At 40.7% G+C, this 21,806-nt stretch overlaps 1 protein-coding gene across 4 annotated transcripts in view; it reads right to left on the bottom strand.

Annotated features, from left to right (window-relative positions):
- Window positions 1-21,806, bottom strand: part of AFF2 (ALF transcription elongation factor 2) — a 336,223-nt gene that overhangs the window by 38,574 nt on the left and 275,843 nt on the right. For 3 of the 4 annotated variants that reach the window (XM_051789008.1, XM_051789027.1, XM_051789038.1), the window contains exons 10-11: window positions 2,816-2,978; window positions 1,274-2,293 (exon numbers count right to left, since the gene is read on the bottom strand). In XM_051789008.1, coding sequence (XP_051644968.1) covers window positions 1,274-2,293; window positions 2,816-2,978 — 1,183 coding nt within the window. The remainder of the gene's footprint in view (window positions 1-1,273; window positions 2,294-2,815; window positions 2,979-21,806) is intronic. The other variant, XM_051789018.1, reaches the window with a different exon arrangement.

The raw sequence follows: 21,806 nt of genomic DNA, 5'->3' as shown, positions 1-21,806 counted from the left end.
CTGGGAACTCTCAGTTTAGTTGCCAATACTACACTTGTGTTTTAGTCAAGATTCCTTCTCTATCATACAGACACTAGCAAGAATTACCTAGCAAGAATTTTTTTGTATAGTTAATATGCACCCCTGTGTACTTATACATACACATAAGCATGGACATTTATACTTCTTCCTCCTCTTCTTTTCTCCTTCCTTCTTACATCTCTACCTTAAGTGTACAGCTAGAATATAAATTGAATAAAAACCTGCTGAGTTTACTCATGTGATTATTTTCACTTAATTCAACAGGGAAGGAGCCAGTGCAGTGACTCATGTAGGCAGGGGAGCAGACCCTGTGTCTGCCTGGCATCTTCTGTCTTTGTCTTGTATTAACTCTCTCCTACCACTGGACTGCTCAAACTCAGGATTTCAAGAAGTCCACTAGAACAGAAAGCTGAAGTCACATTCACAAAGATTTGTAAAATTTGGGGTATAAATAAAATACGCTATGATGACTTCTCTCAGACAGACCAGAGCACAAGCATTTCAGATGGAAAAACTGACTACAAAAATTCATTCATGATATAAAACTTCAGGGTTTTTTCTGAAAACACATTTAGTTTGAAGTGCAAGGTCATATCCCACAAGATAGGATGCCCTTGGGCATAAATAACTTAAAGCACACGATAAAAAGCAAAGCCTTCAGTCAAAATATATTTTCTTTTTGAGGAAGCCATGTAGAGAGAGTAGCTAGTTAGGTAAATTATATTTCTGTGAATCCCATTTGTTTATACCACAAAACAATATAAAACTAAATTCACCGGGAGCATAAGCAAGCAGCATTCCACTGACTTTCATGAATCCCTGCCTGTTTAAGCCAGTGGTGAAATGCCTTAATCCTAATTCATAATGCCTTCCAAATAGAAGTCACATTTTCTGAGTATGGCTGAACCTGTACTAATAAGAACTCATCATTTTGATCTTTCTGCAGATTACAGAACGCTGGAAATTAATAGGTAAGTGAGCAAATACAGTGAAAAATCTTGTAAGACAAATCTCAAAAAAAAATACATTGTATATTGATTTTGTCAGCTGGGGCTTGCTTTTTGCTAGTTTCTGATGTTAATTTGTGGTGCACTTGTAAGTGTCTGTCCTTTGTAAAACCAGTAAAGCCTCAGTGCTGTGATGCCTCCCCACAGCCCTGCTGCAGGTGCAGTGACGAATCACTGGTTCTGGTCCTGACCCCGAGGGTGCTCAGAAACTCACTGTTTTCCTCTAAACAATGAAAACAACTTACCTTGTGTTTCCTTTTGGATTTTATGGAGGGTTTTTCAGCTGCTGGGGTCGGGGACTCTCGAGATGGTCGCCTGTGTTTCACATTTGCCTCTCTCGGTTCGCTTTTCACAGGCGTGGTCTCAAAAGTCTCCTGTCCAGGTATCCTAGAGAGTAAACTGAGGTCTATTTTCACCCACAGAGATTTGAGTTCTTCGTATTCTCTCAGTGGGGACAGAAGTTCGTTTTGTACGATCGGGATGGGAGAAAAGAGCTGCTCCTCCAGGTCGTTGCTGGTCTGGTCAATGGATGTGTTGCTGCCATTGCTCGTTAAACTACTTACACTGAGGATGTTACTGCCAGAGTCCTTCACTTTGACGCTGCTGCCAGACCCAGTGCAGGCTGGCAACACTTTAGCCTGCAAGCTCTCCTCCTGGTCTGTGTTCGAGTCAGAAGTAGATGAATCCGTTTCAATGAATTCCCGGGACTTGGGGACAATTTTGCTGGGGCCTCTGTACTTTTTCTTCTCTGAAGTGAGACCTGTGCTAGTCCGTGGTTCTTTCCTCGGAGCGGTCTTCCCAACTGCTGCTTTAGTTCGAACCTTTGGCTGCTCGGGGGGTTCCTGTGTGTCTTTTTCTTTGGGAGTGTTGCTGGTATTATTTGGTTTGGGCCAGTTATACTCTTCTACACTGGAAGTCCTTTCTACCTTTTTGGGTTGCTTTTTCCCAGTAGTCCTTTGTGAAGTTGGCTCATTATGAGCTGGTGACTTCTGCTTGGAGCTTTTTGCCTCTGGGGTTTTCTGGGCAACCCGTGGTTTGGCTTTCTCTCGGATGGGACTAAGGATCGCCCGGTCTTTGGAATCGCTCGGGGGCAGGCTGCTGCTGAGCTTCCCTTTGTTTGGTCCTTCGGCCTGCTGGTTGCTCTGGGCCTGGGAGCTGGTCTCGCTGTGGGGTTCATTTTGATTGTTGATGATGGTCTTGTTATGGGGGTTCACTTTATTAAGCCATTTATCCAGCTGCCATTTGTTTGTTGAGGGGGGTTCAGGCTGCAGGTTGAATGACAAGGAACAAATCTCAGACAGAAGCAGTGCTTTTCCCTTTAAAAGAGGACTTTTTTTAACATACCCTTTTATTTCAGTCAACTAGTGGTGACTGCTAGTTTTATGGGAGTATTTATGGAGTATTTATGGTTAATTAGGCTTCCTTATCTGGTTTACAATGTGGCCCTGGAGAAATTTAATACAACTAAAAAGTTTAGCTAGTCCCTGAAGACATAGTTTTGTCATGTTGCCTTTCCTTAGTCCCAGCTGAATACTGTGTCAATAAAATCTTCTCTAGCTACTGGCAAAAATCTAAATATTTCTTAAAAGCAATTCAAATGTAGGCCAGAAAGATTCTTCCAAAAGCTGGAATGACTATGTGGGTCATACATGTGAAACCGTAAAGGCAAAAAAAAGTCAACGGCATCAAACAGCACAGAATTCCAACATCTCCCTAACAGGGATTTTGCTCCCCTCCACGCTTCCCCCTTCAAGCCCCCGCTGGGGAGGAGCTGAGTGTGGCTTTACCTCTGGCGTGGCACTGCGCGACTCCTCGTTGCACTCGCTGTCACTGGAGCTGCTCTCGCTGTCGGAGTCAGACTCGGAGCTGCTCTCGGACTCGCTGGAGCTCCCGGAGCCGCCGCTGGAATGGGCCAAGCCGGAGCCGTGTGCCGCTGGCACTGGCAGGCTGCTGTGGGGAGAAGATCCTCTCTTAATGTGCTCCTCTCTCTTTTAAAGTGTTGCCTGGAGGGAGCCCCCCAGTGAACCCTGGACTGCCCTCAGTGCCACCTCCCTCTCCTGCAGTGCAGACCCAGTGAGAGCTCCAGTGGCTGTGCCACTGCGGAGCCATCAAAGGAGATGTTTGGGTTTGTGATTCATGGGACACATGATAATGTTAATAACATTACCATCACCATCACCCTCAAGTATGAAACCCTCCAGTGTCACAAGCCTGGACTTATTAGGCCAATGATTGCAAAAACTAACAATCACACTTAAATAATTCATTAATGGAATCATGGTTTCTTCATTTTTTGCCAGTTCATTTATAATTTATGATCAAAGGAAGGACATCAGGCAACTAATATTGGACAGGACATTTTAAAAATTAATTTTAATGAATACTTTTACACTACAGTGTACAAAAACTACATATTTTTGACAAGTCTTCAGGGACTGCCCAAGAATTTTTTATTTATAGCTTTTTTCCTCTCATGTTTATGATAATGCAGTGAGAAAATAGCATTCATGCTGAAAATAAGCCTCTCTGTGAAATCTATTTTTCTATGTGTTCAACTGTCCTCTAAGATGTATTTATTAGCAGTGCACTGGGTGTCATTGTTTTTCCTCAGCATTTATTTCTAATCTGAGAGGTTGGATGACCCCAGATTTTAGCACTACAGAATTCTGCCAGTCTGAGTCTTTATAAACTCATCTTTAATTTCAACTTTTTTGTCAGGGAGATAACCATAAGGTTTTATGTCTCTTCAGCTGATCTATACAGAGGTTTTTTGATGATTGATTTTAAATTTGTGAAGCTGACAAAGCAAAGTGTTTGAAAATTGACACTATTTGCTAGTAGTCCTTTATGGATATTCAATACTTCACCTTAATATATCATATGCTGTGCATGTCCCATATTGAGTGATCCAGAGATGCTTAGAAGTTACAATGCTTTGCCTCTGTTTCTGCTATCTGCTTTTCTACTTTCCTCCAAGAAGGATTCAAGTAAGCCAGGTACATGCTTTCCTTCCCCTTTCAAACCGAGATGCTCTTTGCATCAAGCTGCCCTCTTAAAAAAACACAGCAACCAAGAAACTGGAAGTAGGAAAAGCCATAACAAACTGATGTGTGACCCTGCTCTGCTAGAATCTTTACAAGTATTGCCACTGGCTTCTGTGACAATAATAGATGGTCTTTAATTTTCTTCCTACACTGAGCTACTTTCTCTCTCCCTCCTTGTTGGTAAACCTATTGCTTACACCGCGGTTGGTAACACAACTGTCTCTCTGAGCCTTGCAATGGCCCTGCAGTGCCCATTGACAAAACAGCTTGGTGCTTTAGGGTGCATTAATGAAACAAAATTACTCACTTGGGTAATGCTACAGATCACTAACTTTGTTGCTCATTAAGTCCATATAGTTGTTTTTGTTTCTGTTTTTTTTTTTAATTGTTCTAGGGGCTCCTCACTCAACTGACTCAAGTAGAGCTACTTAGAAAATTTCCACTGGAAGTATCAGGTAATTCAAAGAACAGATGATTTAAAAATATGGGCATTTCCAAAAGTATTATGGAAAACTAAACATTGATGAATTACAATGGATCTTAGATTTTGAATTTAAGGTGATTGTTTTTGGAAACCATTTGTGCATCTGTATTTCTTCCTTTATCCCTCCTTTACAGTGAAACTCAAGAAAATGTAGGGAAATAAACTTCTCACTTTTTTTTTCCCCCAGTAAACAAGGAAACAAGAGTGGAGAAAAAGGGAATGTGTTTGTAGAGGAGTTTGCCTTGCAATTCAACATATTGTAATTTTGGTCTTATATTTTCTATAAGTAACAGTAGATGAAAAGTGAGTTTTCCTATTTCATCGCAAATATTTCCAAGAATAATAACAAAAAATTAGAAAACACTCTCAGGATTCCCAAACTCAGGACTCAAACACGGCAATTCCATTCTAACATACCGAAATGAGGCATCAGCCTTGAAAAAAGTATTATTTATGGATTATCAGAAAACTGAAGTTGTAATTTAGACAACTTTTTCCCTAAACCTGAGAGTTTCTCTCTTTCTGTTTTCATCCTAAGTGGAGGTGAACATGGCAATATTAATGTTTAATCTGTGCCAAAATCCAGTTCCCACAATCCAAGCAGTGAGAGGGGCTGTGAAGGTGAGATGTTCAACCCTCTGCAGCTTACAAAACAACTGGAGTTGTACTGTGGCAGACTGCAGCTGTCTGACAAAGAACTCAAAGGGGAAGAATAAAACTATGGAAATAGATGGCAGCTCCAACCTGGCCTTATTTCCTTTCTTTCTGCACACCAGCCTCAGAAAAAGTTAGCATATGCCAAACATTACTGAATAACACAGCTCAGCAAGCTTGCAGGAACCAGACAGGCTCAAAATAATGTTTTTCATACAAAATACAATGAGGTCATATTTGTCTTTCATCTGAGATAATAAAATTATCCCTTGGCTACACTGGGCAGTTTCATGCTGAAGGCATCATTGCCTGATCCTCATTACTGAAGTAGAAGCATTCATTTTCATCATGTAGTTTGGGTTGAGAGCAACTGTGTATGCTTTGCAAAACAATCAGATAAGACCCAAAATGCCTTTCCTAGCATCTCACCATACTAAAGATAGAGAGATCTCGTACATAGCTGCAAGCACAATCAACTTCTTATAATGCTGTTCAGTACAGAAGAAAAAACCACACAGACCTTTCACATACAAGTGAATAAAAAAAAAAGAAATCTTTGCTTCCAATAAAATGAGTTTAGTGGAGATTCTGGATTGCCTTCTGTGGGTTTTTTTCCCTAAATAAAATGCATCTCTTAGTTAAAACACCAGATTGGTTTGTAGTCTTCCCAAAGACTTCTTCAGCTTCAAAGTTCAATCATGTTTTAAAGGATGTTGGGCTAGATTCTGCAAACATGCATTCAAGCAACTGTTATACAAATAAACTGGGCTTCTTCACATAGGTATCAACTACATGAACTGGGGGTTGGCTCTCAAAGAGACTTTCAAAGCAAGCTTTGTTATGTTGCTAAGATCCAGACAAGGAATGCCAGTCTAGACAAGGTTTAAAATGGATTTAAAGCATTTTATCATCAGACACAAGTCCTCAAAGTGACTAAAGGGGGCAGGAAGCACTGGTATTTGAAACTCTTGAATTTTTATTTCCCAGCAGGAGAGGAGCACTCATATTGTGCCTCAGTGTTTGGGTGGACAATGTTTTTATTTCATGTGACCTGAAAAAAGAATTATTAAAAACAATGCTGCACAATGGAACACAGCATTGTTTGGGTAACTAACACTTAGAAGAAAGCCAGTTCATTATTATCACTTAAGATTGGAGGCCCCTACTGAGACCAGTGACCCGCTGTGCTGGGATCTGTGTAAATACATGATGAGACACAGTCCTTGGGCCAAAGAGCTTGCAATCCAAACACACAAAGCAAACATCAGAGGTATTACTCTCATCTCCATACTCAGTGCAGGCCTGTCACATTCTCTAAGTGCAAGGCCTCTCTGCAGTTAATAGAAACATCAGTTTTCCCCCCTTTTAAGTTTGTTTTCCCCGTTTTCCAAGGCCTGTGCTCAGCACTTGGGCTGAATCCTGCAGGGCAGTCAGAGGTGCCCTGACCCAGAGCCCTGGCCATGGCTGGGAGAGAAGATGCACATGTGACTGGGCAGCAAGGACCACACTGCTCTGGCCAGATGGATCAGTGGTTGCCTCACCTCTCTCCCAAGGAGCTTCTCCTGTGCCATGGGGAAGAGAGACACTGGAGTGACACCCATACCACAGGTGGAAGGGGAGCCAGACCTCCACCTTTTGCAGAGATCATGATGATGTCTCTAGTTACCTGCACAATGGTAAGCTGGTCTCCTTTCTGCTACCCAACGTTGAAGCAGACAGAAGAGACCTACCTGCATTATCTGGCAGAAATTTGGAAGGAAGCTGTTCTGCAGCACTTTCCCCCATCTCCCCTTTTCTGCTTTTGCAGCACACAGTGCTTCCCCTGTCCCGTGCTGCCTGGCACATGATTGTGCACAGGGTGGGCATGAAGTATGAGATGAGAAATGGCTTGAAGGAGGGGACAAACACCAGTTCACCAGTGGTTTTCAGCCTTTGTTGAGCTCATACTTAACTACAGAGCAGCTGAGAATTGCAGGTGTGTGGCTGCTGATGGCTCCTGGTGAGGAACTGCATCGAGCTCATCACACGCCAACCATCTTTCTTTCACTGCATTTCCCTGGCACTAGTGATATGCCTAAATTTAAATGTCACCCTGCAGCTTGTCTGTTTTTTAATTCATAGGTTATTTTTCCAAAGCCAATTAAAGCAGACATGGCATTATTATGTGTCTGGATTATTATGCTGTATAGAGAACTAAAGGCTTGATATGTGGCTTAAACTTCTTTTTGTTCTTGTTGTCATCCAGACTATTATATTGTTTTCAACATATCATTTACTCTACTTTTGTAATAAATGATCTTCAAGATTAAACCTGGTAGCTACAACAAAGATAATGTGAAATACTCAAACTCATTAACCTCTAATAAGAAAAATAATAAAATTTTAGCCTTGTAAATACAGATGCAAAAAAAGATCTATAATTCAGACTCCAGCAGTAAAACTCATCAAGGAACAAAAATTCCTAACAAGTCCTTAGCTATATCCCTGAACCTTTTATCAATTAGATGTAGTCATGTTAATTGCTGTGAAGAGAATTTGGCAAATAGATGGTGCCTTCCAACAATAGGTTTATTCATTCCAACCCTTCCTTTTTAGGGTAACGATGAATTGGCCACTTGTTCCACTGCTCTACCCAGAAATCAAAATGTAAACTTAGAGAAAGCAGAGCATTGCTGGGCAGTGGGAAATTATAGATGGGAACTGACCAGTGAGTCAACAGAACATCAATGCTGGCAATGTATTTCCATTAGAAGCAGCACCCTACAAAGGATGCTTTACTGCACAGGCTTATATTTAGGGAAAATTTAACCAATGAAATCTGGAAAGGCCAAGGTCTCTGCTGGAAAAATGACTACAGACTTGACAGAGTGGTTGATCTTCCTGTTGAGGCACTGGATTGGGACTTGGATGAATTTTGCTTTGTGTTTGAGAAGAAAATACATCTGTGCATCAGTTCCTGCTGAGTAAAAGAGAGACTATGCGGCCTATCCTTAATCTTGCTTGTCTATTTAAAATGCAAATTCCTGAGAACAAAGAGTCTGATTGCACAGGGCAATCTGAAAATTGGGCACCCATCTCTGAGTAAGACTTTTGTGCACTCAATCACATCTACCAGCAACACTCACTCTTGTAGGGATACTGTTGTTCTCCCCCTCACTATACTTTATTTGAAGAGACAGAGGAACAAACCCTCTCCAGCTGTTCAGAAGCTATCCCAAGCTCTCCTTCAGAGTCTATTTCTACAGAAAAACTGTGAACCTGATGGGCATTACTAGGAGTTACTGGACTCACTGAATTCTGCATAAAAAAGGGCTGCTTCATTATTCTAGCAGATAATAACAGAGCAGCACCTAGCAGATTAATATTTAGTGTCAGAATTTAATATCATAACTGTTCAATAATGAAGTTTTATTTCTTTTCTATTCTCACACCATTATCAGGAAGTAATATTCTCTTCTAATTTGAAAGAGAACTGTCCTTTTTTTTTATAATGAATTGTTCATATCTTTATCTTCAAACCTATATATGACTACCATTAGACTGCTTTTTAAAGAAAAGGATTGCTCTGAATGATTTGTTCACTCCCTTTCTATTGGTTAGTATTAAATTATTTATCATCAGGCTGGTAGGATTCAAATCTAAACTTTCAAAGATTGGGTTGACACAGGAGCTGAAAACCTGTATCAAGCCTTTTAAAATATTAATCAGCACCCAGGTCAATGAAATGAAATAAGGTGTGGAAATTGTTACCTCAGCTAACATTAGCACGTGTAGTTAAGACATCACTTATGATGGCTCTCTCATGTCAAAACACATGGAAAGGGAAAACCTCTCTAATATGTTATTCAGGATGTGGCAGCTGATCTGCCTGTATCAATCCTGAACACTGTAATGCAAATAGAAGTACTGATTTATTTTGAGGGGGAGGGTAATTTACAAGATGTTGTATGTAAAAAGCCACAGTCTCATTTTACTGTGTTCAAAAGTAAATATTTTAATCAAAGACTGTTTATAACAAGGTTGATAGAGTTACTGAAACAGATTTTTTTCATATACATATAACCCTTTTATACTTCCAGCTTTAAAGACCATAAAAAAGGATAGGAAAGATGAAAGAAATAAAAAGAATGACAGAACTAACTCCTATGAGCCACAATCTATGTCAAAGCAGAACTAAAGTGATTGACAGCTTGCATTAGTAATGAATAGAGTGGGGAAAAGCTGCCAGGAATCCGTAACAAGGTCAAAGCCTTCCAATAAAGAATTACATTAGCCACAAATCCTAGGTGGAACTGTGTATATACATCTGCAATGTGACTTTAACCATGGTACTGGTTCTGCTGTCCTGTTCTGACTCTTTTCCAGGTTTTATTCCTGGGCCTCAGTAAGTTCTGACTCTTTCTGACACCTGCAACAAAGAACAGGTGTAACATATCAAACTGCCTGTGACATTATAAAAAACAAACAGAAGAGGAGGAATTTTAATGGCACATCCCTAATGGTGCACATAAAAAACTTCTTGAACTATTGGTATGGAAATGGCTCTCCTTCCAATATCACAGCACTGTTGTACACACTTGACATGGAAGAGAAGGGGATTTTGCATATTAAAAGCAATATTGTATCCATGATTTGTGCATGAATCACGCTGCTCACCTCAGAGTTTAGAAACAATTTTGTGAGCACGATATTATTCGGGAGATGCAATGTATGTAGGCTTTTTGATGTACAATATTTTAGTGAATGGATTCAAGTGTCAGAGAGCATTATTTGTACTGTGGCCTGATGTGCTACTGTTTGCCTGGCCTCTGGAAGAACAAGAATACTCTCTCTTACTGTGAGACTCCAAAGGGCCTCATCTGATGTAAATGGAACCATTTTATTATATCCATATTGCCCCACTAAATCAAGCTACGTATGAGGATTGATACATAGAAACGTCTTTATTTTCCACAAAGGAAATGTTGGACTACTGCATCTTTTAGTACACTTTGTGAATCTTCTGTGGAAGTGTAGAAGTACATGTTCACCACTCCACTGCTCATAATTTCAAGTTAACATAAAATGGTTTTTAATGAGTCAGTTATTTACACTTTCATTTTATTTACTGCAGCAGAAAGTCCAAGTGTGGTCATGAAAAAAACATCCAAAGTGAACCTCTAAGAGCAAAGTGTTGTCTTTTTCCCATTCATATACATCAGAAACTTGGGCATGTAACACTGTAAATGAACCACCCCTACCCTGCTTGTTCTAAGTCAGTTCTGCTTCAGTTGGAACTGCAAACAGAATCCAGCTTACAGAACCCTGTGGGAAGAGAACTGGGAGCAGTGGACCAAATCACACTGGTGCAGATGGATCTACATGACACCTCCAACTCTTCAACATTTCCAGTCTCATCTGTTATCTGAGGAAAGCTAATTTTACTATCCTGATCAACCAAGCAGTGAGAAAACATTAGAAAGTAGGAATTTTTTTTCTTTCCCCATGTAAAACAACACCTCTGAGTTTGAAAAGGTGCCAAAAGGCATATCCTGATTTTCCAGAGCTTTACAGCACACACACAGTCATTTACACCTGTGCACAGTACAAGCATCCCAACACAAGCTCAGGAAACTGTTGGAGGATTTCCTTTCCAGGGGAATGCCTTGGGAGCAGATCAGCAGTATAACTAGTTTCAGACCAGAGCAAAGGGGAAGAACTGGGAACATGAGTCTCTCTGAAAGCTAGAGGAGGGGAAAAAAGGTCTGTTGCAGGCTTTTAAAGCCATCCTTATTCAGAAAAGACCCAAGATTGCTCCAACTGTGGCCCTTATCAGGAGCATGATGAGTAAAACAAGCAATACAGAAAGGGCAGAGGTAAAAACTGAGAACAATCAGAATAAATTGGGTAATATTCTACTAAATGAGCTTCAGCTGCTCACAGACTGGTAGCAATCTCCATGCATTACCCACTGTACAAAGCATCAAGCAGCAGGATTGGTGCTGGAGGCACGGTGTGGCTCACAGGCATGGACTCAGATGACTAAGGCCCAAACAATTCACCTCTGTGGAGATGACTCCTGCACCTTTCTAAAGAATGACAACCATGTGGTCACAGAACCAGTCTGGCACTTCAGAATATCAGTTCCATTCTTTTTGAGATTCAATAGGCAAAATAACTGAATTCCTGGCACTTCTTCCTTGCTATTAATACATACAGTATGGTGAGACTCCAAGCATATTTATGTTCATCAGATTTAAGCTGTAATAACAGGGGCCACAGAAGTACACAGACACTAATGAAATCCACAAGTAGACACTTTGTTTCACTGCTACTGCCATAATGGTAAAACGGAATCGTCATTATTAATAATGGGCAATTACTCTGAAATAGTTTTTAAAGAAGTATTCCTAAAGGCACATGATGAATTTATGGCATGCCACCAGAGTCTTTCATGGATATAAAGATGTACTTCAGCACACATGACTTGTTTTTTGAACAAGGGGAAAGCTGTCTAGTAAAATATTAATAAAACTGAACGCTGACACAAAGGTGTCTTCCTTACAATTTATTTTAAAATGGGGTAAAAAGCTCCAATTAGAGTGAAAATCTAAACCTTCTGTATATTTCTGTCTAGTATGATCCCTTTTTAATGCTGTTGATTTTTGCCAGTTACATAATACATTGCTTTATAGATTTAAAAAAAGGTATCAAATCTACTTAGGATTAAATATAATCTTGATGGTTCTTATGTTAAGAACATAGCTACATCTTTAAGCAGCATCTGCCCCTAATTATGACATACATAGGTATTAAGGAAAAAAAGGTGCTTCTCTGAGTGATAAATGGACCTGAAGATCCTTCACAACATTCACTATAAATCACAAAAGACCATTAATAAACAGTCAGAAAAAAATGACACTTGCTACAAGTATCTGCTCTCATATTTTGCCTAATACTATCACTGTCATGTTTAAACCTGACATCTTAAATCTTCGACATGAAAACCCTTTAAGTCAAAAGGCTCATCTATTTTAAACAGAATTTTCTATGCTTGTTATTTTGAATGACAGCAAAAGGAAACAGAGAATCTTTAATTCTGTAACCTTACCTGGCTGAAAATCTTTCAGCCTTTTTCATCAACCCCAAAATAAAAGGAAGATCCTATTAGCTTCCACACCTACTTGCTGGGATCTTGTGGGCAAACAGAGTTCCATGCCTTCCAGAGGGAGCTGGTGGTGCTCAGCACCCCTTGACTGTGGGAGTCAATCAAAACACTGCAAACACAGGGACTGCACTGCCTTGTGTGCAGGCTGAGGACAAGTTTGAGCCAGCTTTCATTTAAACAGAAAAGAGTAACTGGGATTGCCAGAAGTAACACTGGATGCCTTCCTGAACTGTCACACTCCCTGCTTTCTTAACCCAGGCTGAGAGAAACTGGGATGCCTGGCAGAGGCAGTTAACATCTGCAGCGTGCAAACATTGTATTCCCCAACAGGGCCTCAGAAGAAACAGAAGTGGAGTGACCATAAACCTGAGCATAAAGTGGGTTTTGTCAGTGGGGTGCTGAAAAAAGTGACCTTTCAGTGTGGACAAAATAATTTAGATCTTTAGGATTAGTTAAATTATTTCTTCCTAAAAACCTACCAGCTAAGAAGCTTTCATTCCGGACATTTATGTTCCTGAGTGGCCAGAAATGGATTTTTCAACATTACCACCATCCATTTTCCTCAGACCGATGAAGGGTTATTGTATCAGCAATGATTTGTTGAAGGTCTGCCAACAAACAAAGGTCAGGAAGACCCAAACCACTCATGGATACAGAGGTAAACAGGTAAAATTCGATCTCTCTTGAACTTTTTATTGTTTTCCATTTGATAATCATTCCTTTAGTAAGGAGCAAATGTGTTCCTCACACATTTGCCCAGACAGCCTCAATCTCCTAAGGTTCTAGTGTGGCATGGTGGTTACTGATTACATGAAGCTCTCTTGTTTGTTAAAGACAAAAATCAGTAGCAAGATGTCACTCTACTAGCAGGGAAGTAGAGAAGTAGTAACTTATTTCCTTTATTAGATTTAATAAAACCCCACCCTCTCTAACTTTACCCGCAGTATTTGGGATATCACAGACAATAAAGCAACATTAATGAAGGACAGAACTCCAAAGCCAGGCCCTACAGTAGATGGTAATACAAACAGTCAAAGAGGTTAAGCAGGACTGACTGCTTTGGCAGCAGGGCCCAAGGTGAACATCACCAATGCTTGCATCCCTGAAAACAGGCAGGAAGAGACAGAGGCACTCTGCCCCAGACCTAAAAGGCTCACCCTGAATTTCAGACCACTGCTCAGCTGGATCCTGCTCAGTAATAGCGCTGCTTGGCTGATCTCTCTTCTTTTGCAGAGCAAAACCTACAAGGCCAGTCAGTAAATTCAGATGATGCCTTCAAAAGCCTGGAACGCTTCAGCATCTATTCAGTGCCTTGTTTCCTCCTTTCCTTTTTTAGGTGAACCAACATCCCTAAATGTTCTTGTGAGTTGTGCAGAGGCTGCTGAGAGAAAACATAGTGTGGCAGCATGTTCCTCCCACCCCACTCAGTCAGGCTGGATTCCTGCACCAACAGACTGTCAGTGGCAGTTTGACACGGGCACAGTTTTGAAGCTGAAAGCTCTACTTGCTAGTTTTGAAGTGGAGAAGCTGTTATTTTTGAATCTGAATCCATACAACATCACTTATCATCTAGGTTACAGATGGACTCAGGATCCCACACTTGGCTCCAGAGTATAGATAACTCACACTGCATATCTGGGGTTTGGGTTCAAGCCCATCTTGAATATAAAATTAGAATGAAAGAAATACATGCAAATACCAGGCATATTATAAGACACTGCCAGCTGTTTTCTTCCACTTACAAGACCGTTTCTGAGAAAGCAAAGTGTTTTTTTAAGTATAGGGTGGAATATGGGAGTGATGACAAGCTGGTATCCCTGAGTTCAATGTGAACCTGACCTCATTCTCAAGTTTAGGGTGTCTCTTGTTCCTGACACATGCCTTCCTAGGCCTCTGAGGCTACATTCTTTATTAAGTTTGTTGAGAAATGGAACAGTGTGCTCACAACCTTTTTTTGGATCTCTCCTTGAAAAATATCTGTGTTCTATCTGTGCTTTAATGACAGCCCACTGCTTATTTTCCAAGAAAATCCGTGCCAAAAGTCCGGATAACATTTAACTCACAGGCTGGTATACACAGAGCTGGCCTTGCAGGTCATGTTCCCAACTGAGTAATGGACTCATTATATTATCCCTGGCAAGTCTTGCAGGTTGGAATTTTCAAACAAAAGCAAACAAAATCAACTTTTGTTTTGTGATTTGATTATTTTTTAATGCTACAGCTTATTCATTTTGGTTTATTAATTTGTTGGTCCAATGGTTTTTATGTGCTGCAATTCAGAATAGGTCTCTCTCTAGTATCATGTTTTATATAGATATGGGAAATGAAATGTAAGTCTGATACAATTACGGTTGTATGCCATGCAAGACAATACCGTAAACACGACGACAGCCTGGAAAGCTGCTTAGCAAAATGATCTTAATATACAAGGCAGTGTGAAAATGTAAAAAGAATCTATAATGACAACAAAGATTAGCCATTTGCTCTCTAACCTTATTTACAGAAGCAATCAGAGGTATTCAGGTCGAGTTAATGACCCTGTCTCCAATTAATTCAATTGTCTACAAACAACACTGATGCAGTGGTTGTCTCAGAGTCTGCCACATAGTCTCTGAGGGAATACATAAGACTCCATTAAAAGTGACAATAATAATGCATTTATTACTGAAACACTATTGTATTATAAATAAATTCCTGATGTTAAATTATGCTCCATGCTTTAACAGAAATTCAATTACTGAAATAATAAAAAAGATGGTGTATTTGCCAAGTGCTTGGACTATAATTTGGCTGCTTAGTTACCAGCAGTTGGCTGTTTTGCAATTTCTTGTTCATACAGTATTTCTTTTGAATAAATGCCAGACTTTTTCATACAAATTTCATGAACAAGTTGCAAAATGAAATTTTGAGCTTTTGAATCCAATTACGAAAGACATAACTAAATCTATTATTGAAAAAATATTCTTGAAAGCCCTTCTTGCCGTTGTTCAGCCCTGTGTAGTAATTGAGGTAAGCACAGGTGCTGTTCATTATGGGCCATTGTGCACCATCTGAATTCTGGGAACTGAGGAATTCAGGCGGTTTCAACTCTGTTTGTGTGAATAACAAACAGGCGTGATTCGGAGGTTGTTTGTACAAGCTTGCACATCGCTCTTCTGGGACTCCTAAGACACCTGCTTACCCTTTTGAAGCCAAAACAGTATCATTTATGTTCTGGCTATTCTTCCTACAATGATTTTTGCAGAAGCAACATATTTCCCCACCCCTCTTCCCTCAGGCTGCTATCAGCGGCGGAAGTAGGAACAAAAGAAAACAAAGGATAAAACGATTATCTAGTGGGCACAAGAAGCCTTAGAGAAGCTTTTTTTAGGTTGATGAGATCCAGGCAAGGAAAACCTTGTGAGAAAACAAGAACTGCTTCTCATACTTAGCATCATCCCCCCTCTCAACCAGCTTCCTGTGGTAGGCTGTTAAGCATAAAATATAATTAATTTTTTTCTCCTAACACCAATCTGTAATCTCTCTTTGGGGTTTGGTCATGTATTTATCTTGCTAATGCCTCTCCCATTGTCTTCAGATGTTTTACAGGGAATACATGAAGAGATGCGTGCACCTTGCATCCTGCTATGTGAGTGCAAATGAAAAACTGCTGACAGTCTTCTTATTGGCTCCCATAGGTGCCTGCAGCCATATGGCAGTGTGTACGTGGGTCCTGGCTCTTCAAGGGATGGCAGACTCTCACCTCTGCGTATTTCAAAATGTGCTGTCTCGACTATATATTTCTGCTGACAGTGATTATTTACTTTGCACTTCTATTTGATGATATATTGCTAATACTTATCAGCTGAGATGTTATCAAAACATCTGGGGTTGAAGTGTGTATGTGGGGAGGAGCAGAGAGGCAGCCCAAGGGAAGGAAACACGGAGGGGAAGTTCCTGCAGCCTCAGTGTTAAACTGAAAGGTACTTTCTTTCCCGCCCCCCCCCCTTACACTGATTGCAGTGCAACTAAAACTGCCACAGTTCAAGTACTTCTGGGAATATATCGAGCTGTTGGGAGATGCTATCAGCCTACACTTTGCAGAAGTCAGCAGGCACAAGAATTCCTTGAGCATGTCAAAGATTCAGCTATAATTCAACATCTGCAATACAATTTTTCAAAACTTGCAGCAACCAAAGTTAGATGACCTATTCTCTGAATTAACTTCTGTCAAAAGCCATGTGCAATTACAACAACAGATCTTAGTGCCACCTGAAAGTCAAGTTAAGACCTGGGAAGAGGAAATAATCCCATAAAACAAATAAACAATTCAAGAAAGGAACTACTTTCCTGAGCTTCAGGAAAAACAGGCCTTCAAGAAAGAAGGCTTGGGATTTCAGCAGGCTGCAGGGCTGAGGGTTTTACTACAATAAAAACTGGCTGGCAACACTGGAGAGGACCATATTTACATAGGACAAGCCTACAGACTTCTAAAGGGGTTGAGCTGGCAGTGAGGGACAAAGTGATATCCTAATCACAGTGTCTGACTTCGTGATTAATGGCAGAATCCTCCTCCAGCCAGGGAACCAGAAGGAATCTGAGCAGAAGTGGATAATTCCTCCCAGATGTGTGGTCAATTATCCCCATATGAATAAAGGAGAAGGAAAAGCAAAAGGAGAAGGAAAAGAAGAAAGAGGAGTAAAAGTAGAAAACGAAAAAAGGAAAAAAAAGGAAAAAGAAGAGGAAAAGGAAGACAGAGGAGAAGAAGGTGAAGAAAGCTGAGGGCACTTATGAGCCCAAAACCACTTCAGAAACTTGAGGCGAAGGCCATATTATCATAGCAGATTACAGACTGAATGAAGTTCAAAAGCAAAACAGTATATGCAAGGATGACAAACAAAAGGAGTTTTGTTGGGGAAGGTGGAGACTATGCCAGCTTTCAAGCTCCGAGTCTAACATGGAGACTAACTCCAAGAGCAACCACAAAGCTACAGAGTTTATATACAAGTGCTGTTTTACCCTGGGAGTGTGCCATGATTCAATACACTGGTGTTACTTGAGGTTTGAGCTTTCTTAGTGGTGATCATAAATGAAGGTTACTCATATTCTGCAACTTGTAAGCAAGCAATAAACTAAATTCCTGGAAAATGCTAAGCATCCACTCTGAGAGAAACACTTCAAATCTCTGGGACTAGGTACAGTCCTGATTTTTGCTGCATTTTGTTTGAGTTGTATAAATATGCACTTAGGGCAACCATCACCACAGTCACTTGCACTTCTGTACTACAAGAGAGACCTAGAGGAAAGATGTTTTCTGTGGATCCTGCTCAGCTTAGTAGCTGCTGCTCATATGTGGGGGAGCTGCTCATCATCTGAAGAACAGATATGTAAGTGGGATAGGAAAGGTAACTTGCCACAGCCATTTGTTTCTTCTCAGTAAATCTGGCCGACATATGAGGGGAAATAGAATCTATGCCTTAAAAGAAGGGAAGTGTGAGCACTGGCTTTGTGTGTGTATGGGATCCCTCCACAGGCCTCCACACCACCCCTCAAACTTGTGACACATTGCTTCAGTGCCGGGCTATACAGCACCCTCAATGCCACATGAGGGAGGCATTAAACACAAAAAAGAGATTATTTGCAAGTGTGGCTTTAAGGAACAGTCCAAAAGAGAAAAGAGAAAATGAGAACTTAAAGACGCAACTGATGAAAGGGGCAGCAAGACAAAGTCTGCAACAGGATAGAAGAACTAGGAGATCTTGAAAGGAGAGCTGAGCAGACACAAGAACACATGAGTAGCCCCATCCAGGGCAGGAGAAGCAGAGACTCTGTTGAACAATTTGCCATTTTTGTTTTGACAGGAAGCAGTAGCCCAGAATTTGTGGATTGAAGATGGCCTTACATTTCACACGGTCCTTAACCACACGATTTTTTTGCAGGTATTATAGCCAGTTAACACTACGGAAGGTATAAAATTTTTGTCCAGCAAAGCTTTGGAAAGATTTACTCTGCCCTCAGATTCCTGCTGAAGACTTAACAGATCACTCTGTAACTCCTTACTCCTGCAGAAGACTCTCCCTCCTCTGCAGAAGTTTAATTCACTGAACATCTCAACGCAGATAGAGAAAGCAATGTCTTACCATCCATCCCAATCTTTATGTCAGCACAGTTCTGTACAGTTCTTGCTAAAGCAGAGCTACAACCACTGCACAATGGTGAGGATAAGTCACTCAGATGTGGGACCTGAAGTGAGGTTTGAGGTGCACAGAGATAAGGGAGGAGGGTGGCACTGGCAGCAGCACAGGCAGACTATACTTACGTAAGTGGCAATTCGGCTGGGACACCCTTAACTCAAATTCTTACAAGAAAGCAGTGAACTCTTTAATGACCAGGACCTTTGCTTTATACCAAATCTGAAGCAGCAACTCTCACAGCACAGTGGCCTCCAACACAACGTAAGGTCATGATTTCAAGGGTAGTGTGGGGACAACAGACACTTTGTCAGGCCCTACAGTGTCTGCAGCGCCTGAGGGACCCAGAGGGTCCTCCCAAGCCCTGTCATAGCCTTGCAAGGCTGGAGGAGAACAGCACAAGTGGGCATGGCTGGGGGCCAACGGAGCATTTAGCTGTCATTATTCCCACAGCAGATCCACATGTACTGCAAAGTAGGCCTAATGAGGGAATGTTAATTTATATCCATTCACCGGAGCATAACAGGGCTCTAACGCTGACCAATCGTGGACCTACCAGGCTTCAAACCCTCGATACGCCACGGGATCAGAGAAAGTTACAGACATGATAACGTCTAATAAATCAAATAAAAATGGATATCAGCCAAAATAAGTTCCTGCATGTCAGATATTAAATATGACTAATGTTGTTTGACAGTGTTCCACAGAAGGTGCATTGGAGTCTCACTTCTTCCTTATCATTATCACAGAAAGAGAAAGGTAAAGCACTGCAGGAATATAAATAATTTGAAAAGCCTCATAGACAATATTCTACTGTGCGCCTCATTTGCACTTAAAAAAACCTGCCCTACAGACCTTATGTACTTTTAAGATTCATCTGAAAGATACATGAAGAAGTCTTCCAGTCAAAAATGTACATATTTAATGGAATTAGATCTCTAGGCAAGAAAATGTCAGAAGAAAAGGAGAAATATTAAAGTGAATGCAGGGTGCTCCTTTCTAGTGCTTTCCTGCTTTGATAAATATCTTCTGGGATGTCATTTACTAGAAAGTCATGATTTAACAAAAAGAAAAACTGCAGTATAAAATATACTCTCTTTATTGCTGAAGTAAGTTGCTATTTTCATATTTTCCCTCTGTATTCAGCTTTTGTCAGCCAGAGGCCTTGATATTTGCTTTTATATCATCCCCATTGAAAATGCAGTGATTATTGCGAAATATTCAATTGCAGAGCTCTTCTGATTACATGGCAAGGGGAGATCATAGGAATCTGTACTGCCACAGCCCTTTCTCTGCCTTCCAGTCTCATGCGAGGGCAATCAAACTTTAAAAAAAAAAAAAAAAAAAAGAAAAAGTAAAAGACCCTGATTGTAGTGTTCAGTAATCATCCCAGGCCCAATGGGCTTGAAAGAAATCCTCTTTATTCTGTCACATCAGCTCCAGCGGCCTGAGCTGAGCAGCAGCTGAGCATCTGCAATGCTCTTCCCTCTCCACTGCTGGCAAAGGAGAATCACCTAAAAGCTCTGCCCCAAGCACCAGCCTGCAGAGGCCCTCGGCCTGATCCTGTCCTGCAGGCAGGCAGGGGTACTACAATCCATTGTAACTTATTTGGAGGGTCTGGTGGTGCAGAAAGTTGTACCACAGATCATCCCCGCAGCAGGACTTGAGAAGTACAATCCTAATTAGCTTTCCTATGGAAAACATAGCAGAGCTCTTAGAAATTCTCCCCCAGGATAACCTGACAAAAACAAATTCTCATTAAAATCAGCATTACTGTGTGCAAGGAAATTTCAAACTCCCCTCCAACGTAACACATTTCTATTGGGAAAACTCAAATAAAATATTTTGAGTTAATTTCATCCACAAAGAAATATTTTGTTTCATTAAATTGACTTAAAATGTTTTATGTAATCAGTTAAGCCCAGAGTGCAGTCCCTGCTGACAGCTTTAAGTTGGCTGCATCCTGTCTATGAGGGATGTCTTGAGCAGTGCAATGCAAAGCCAACGGAACCTTTCGATCAATTTAATAAAAGTATGTTGCTTTCAAGTATGTCAAAATATTTGATTTTGTTGGAGATATTTATGAAAAAGCACTTAATATAGCTGAATTCATATGTTTCTGTTTCTTTCCTGCAAAAAGTTGACAATATTTCAGACTACACTAGAATTTTCCTCATTCTTATGCACGACCAACAGTTATGTGTTTTCTTTTCACATACTTTCACAAAAAGACCAAGAAGAATCTGCTAAGACTTTCTAGGCTCTTCTCTACATCTAGGTTTTGCAGTGATGTAACCACTACAGTGATTTTCTTCTGCACACTAGTGTGTCATGCAGGATGTACATATTCCACATATATGAGAACACATTTATTGATATATGAAGTCTTCAAGAAAATGTCTTATTCCAAATTCCTGCGCATTTTCCACAACAATTCACCAAATCCCAAGTAAAACGTTCAGTATTTCTCATTACTGTGAGGATTTTTAGGATGTTTAAATCTTGGCACACAGACTGGGAAGCTCTGAATTGTCTGACCAATACTGCAGAGATTTTCAGGAAAAAAGGCAAGCATGGAAAATTAGGATTCCTATTTCAAGTCTTGGTTTTAGGCAACTGGACTAGAATTTACCAGAACAGTTTCTCCTACTTTCTAAATAAAGAATGCTGCTGTAGTAAAATACAACCAGGGACATCCAGGATACCATTTATACCTTGTTAAATGCCTGCACATGTTCATGTCTAACCTTCCCACACATGTATCTACCATACTGATAGTTTGCCACAGATTCACTTCCCACAGCATAGGGGGAACTCACCCTAAGAATGCCCACAGTGCCTTGAGAGATGTTCCCTCCTTTCAGGCCATATTGACTGTCTGGGTAACTGATGCTGATCCTTGAAACATCCCTGTCACCATCTGTATCAGCCTGCACTGCACAGTATTGTTTGCAGCTCAGCGAAAAGTGGTTTCAGGCTATTCACAACCCAGCCAGACACTTCTCTATCAGTTATACTCGCTTCACATTTTAAAGACTTTTTTTAAATGCTGGGTGAAGAGTTGCCTTTTGCAAAATGAGAAGTGTGAAGGTCCCTCCGTAGCTGCCTGGGACACACGATGTGTGTAGGCATGTGTTCAATCACATCTACTTGTTTCCACATAGAACTCAACTACAACTGCTTGTTGTGGAGGAACTGATCCAGCTCACATTAACTTGACTGAGAGTTGGAGCTGATCCCAAACCATACCCCCAAAGTGCTGCTGCTCTGAAGTACAAA

The sequence above is a fragment of the Manacus candei genome, unplaced genomic scaffold, assembly GCF_025592945.1.
Source record: "Manacus candei isolate 608988 ecotype Guabito, Panama unplaced genomic scaffold, ASM2559294v1 h1tg000003l, whole genome shotgun sequence".
Classification (NCBI taxonomy): Eukaryota; Metazoa; Chordata; class Aves; order Passeriformes; family Pipridae; genus Manacus; species Manacus candei.
Note: the sequence above shows the minus strand (reverse complement) of the source record. Positions and strands in the feature narration are given on the sequence as shown.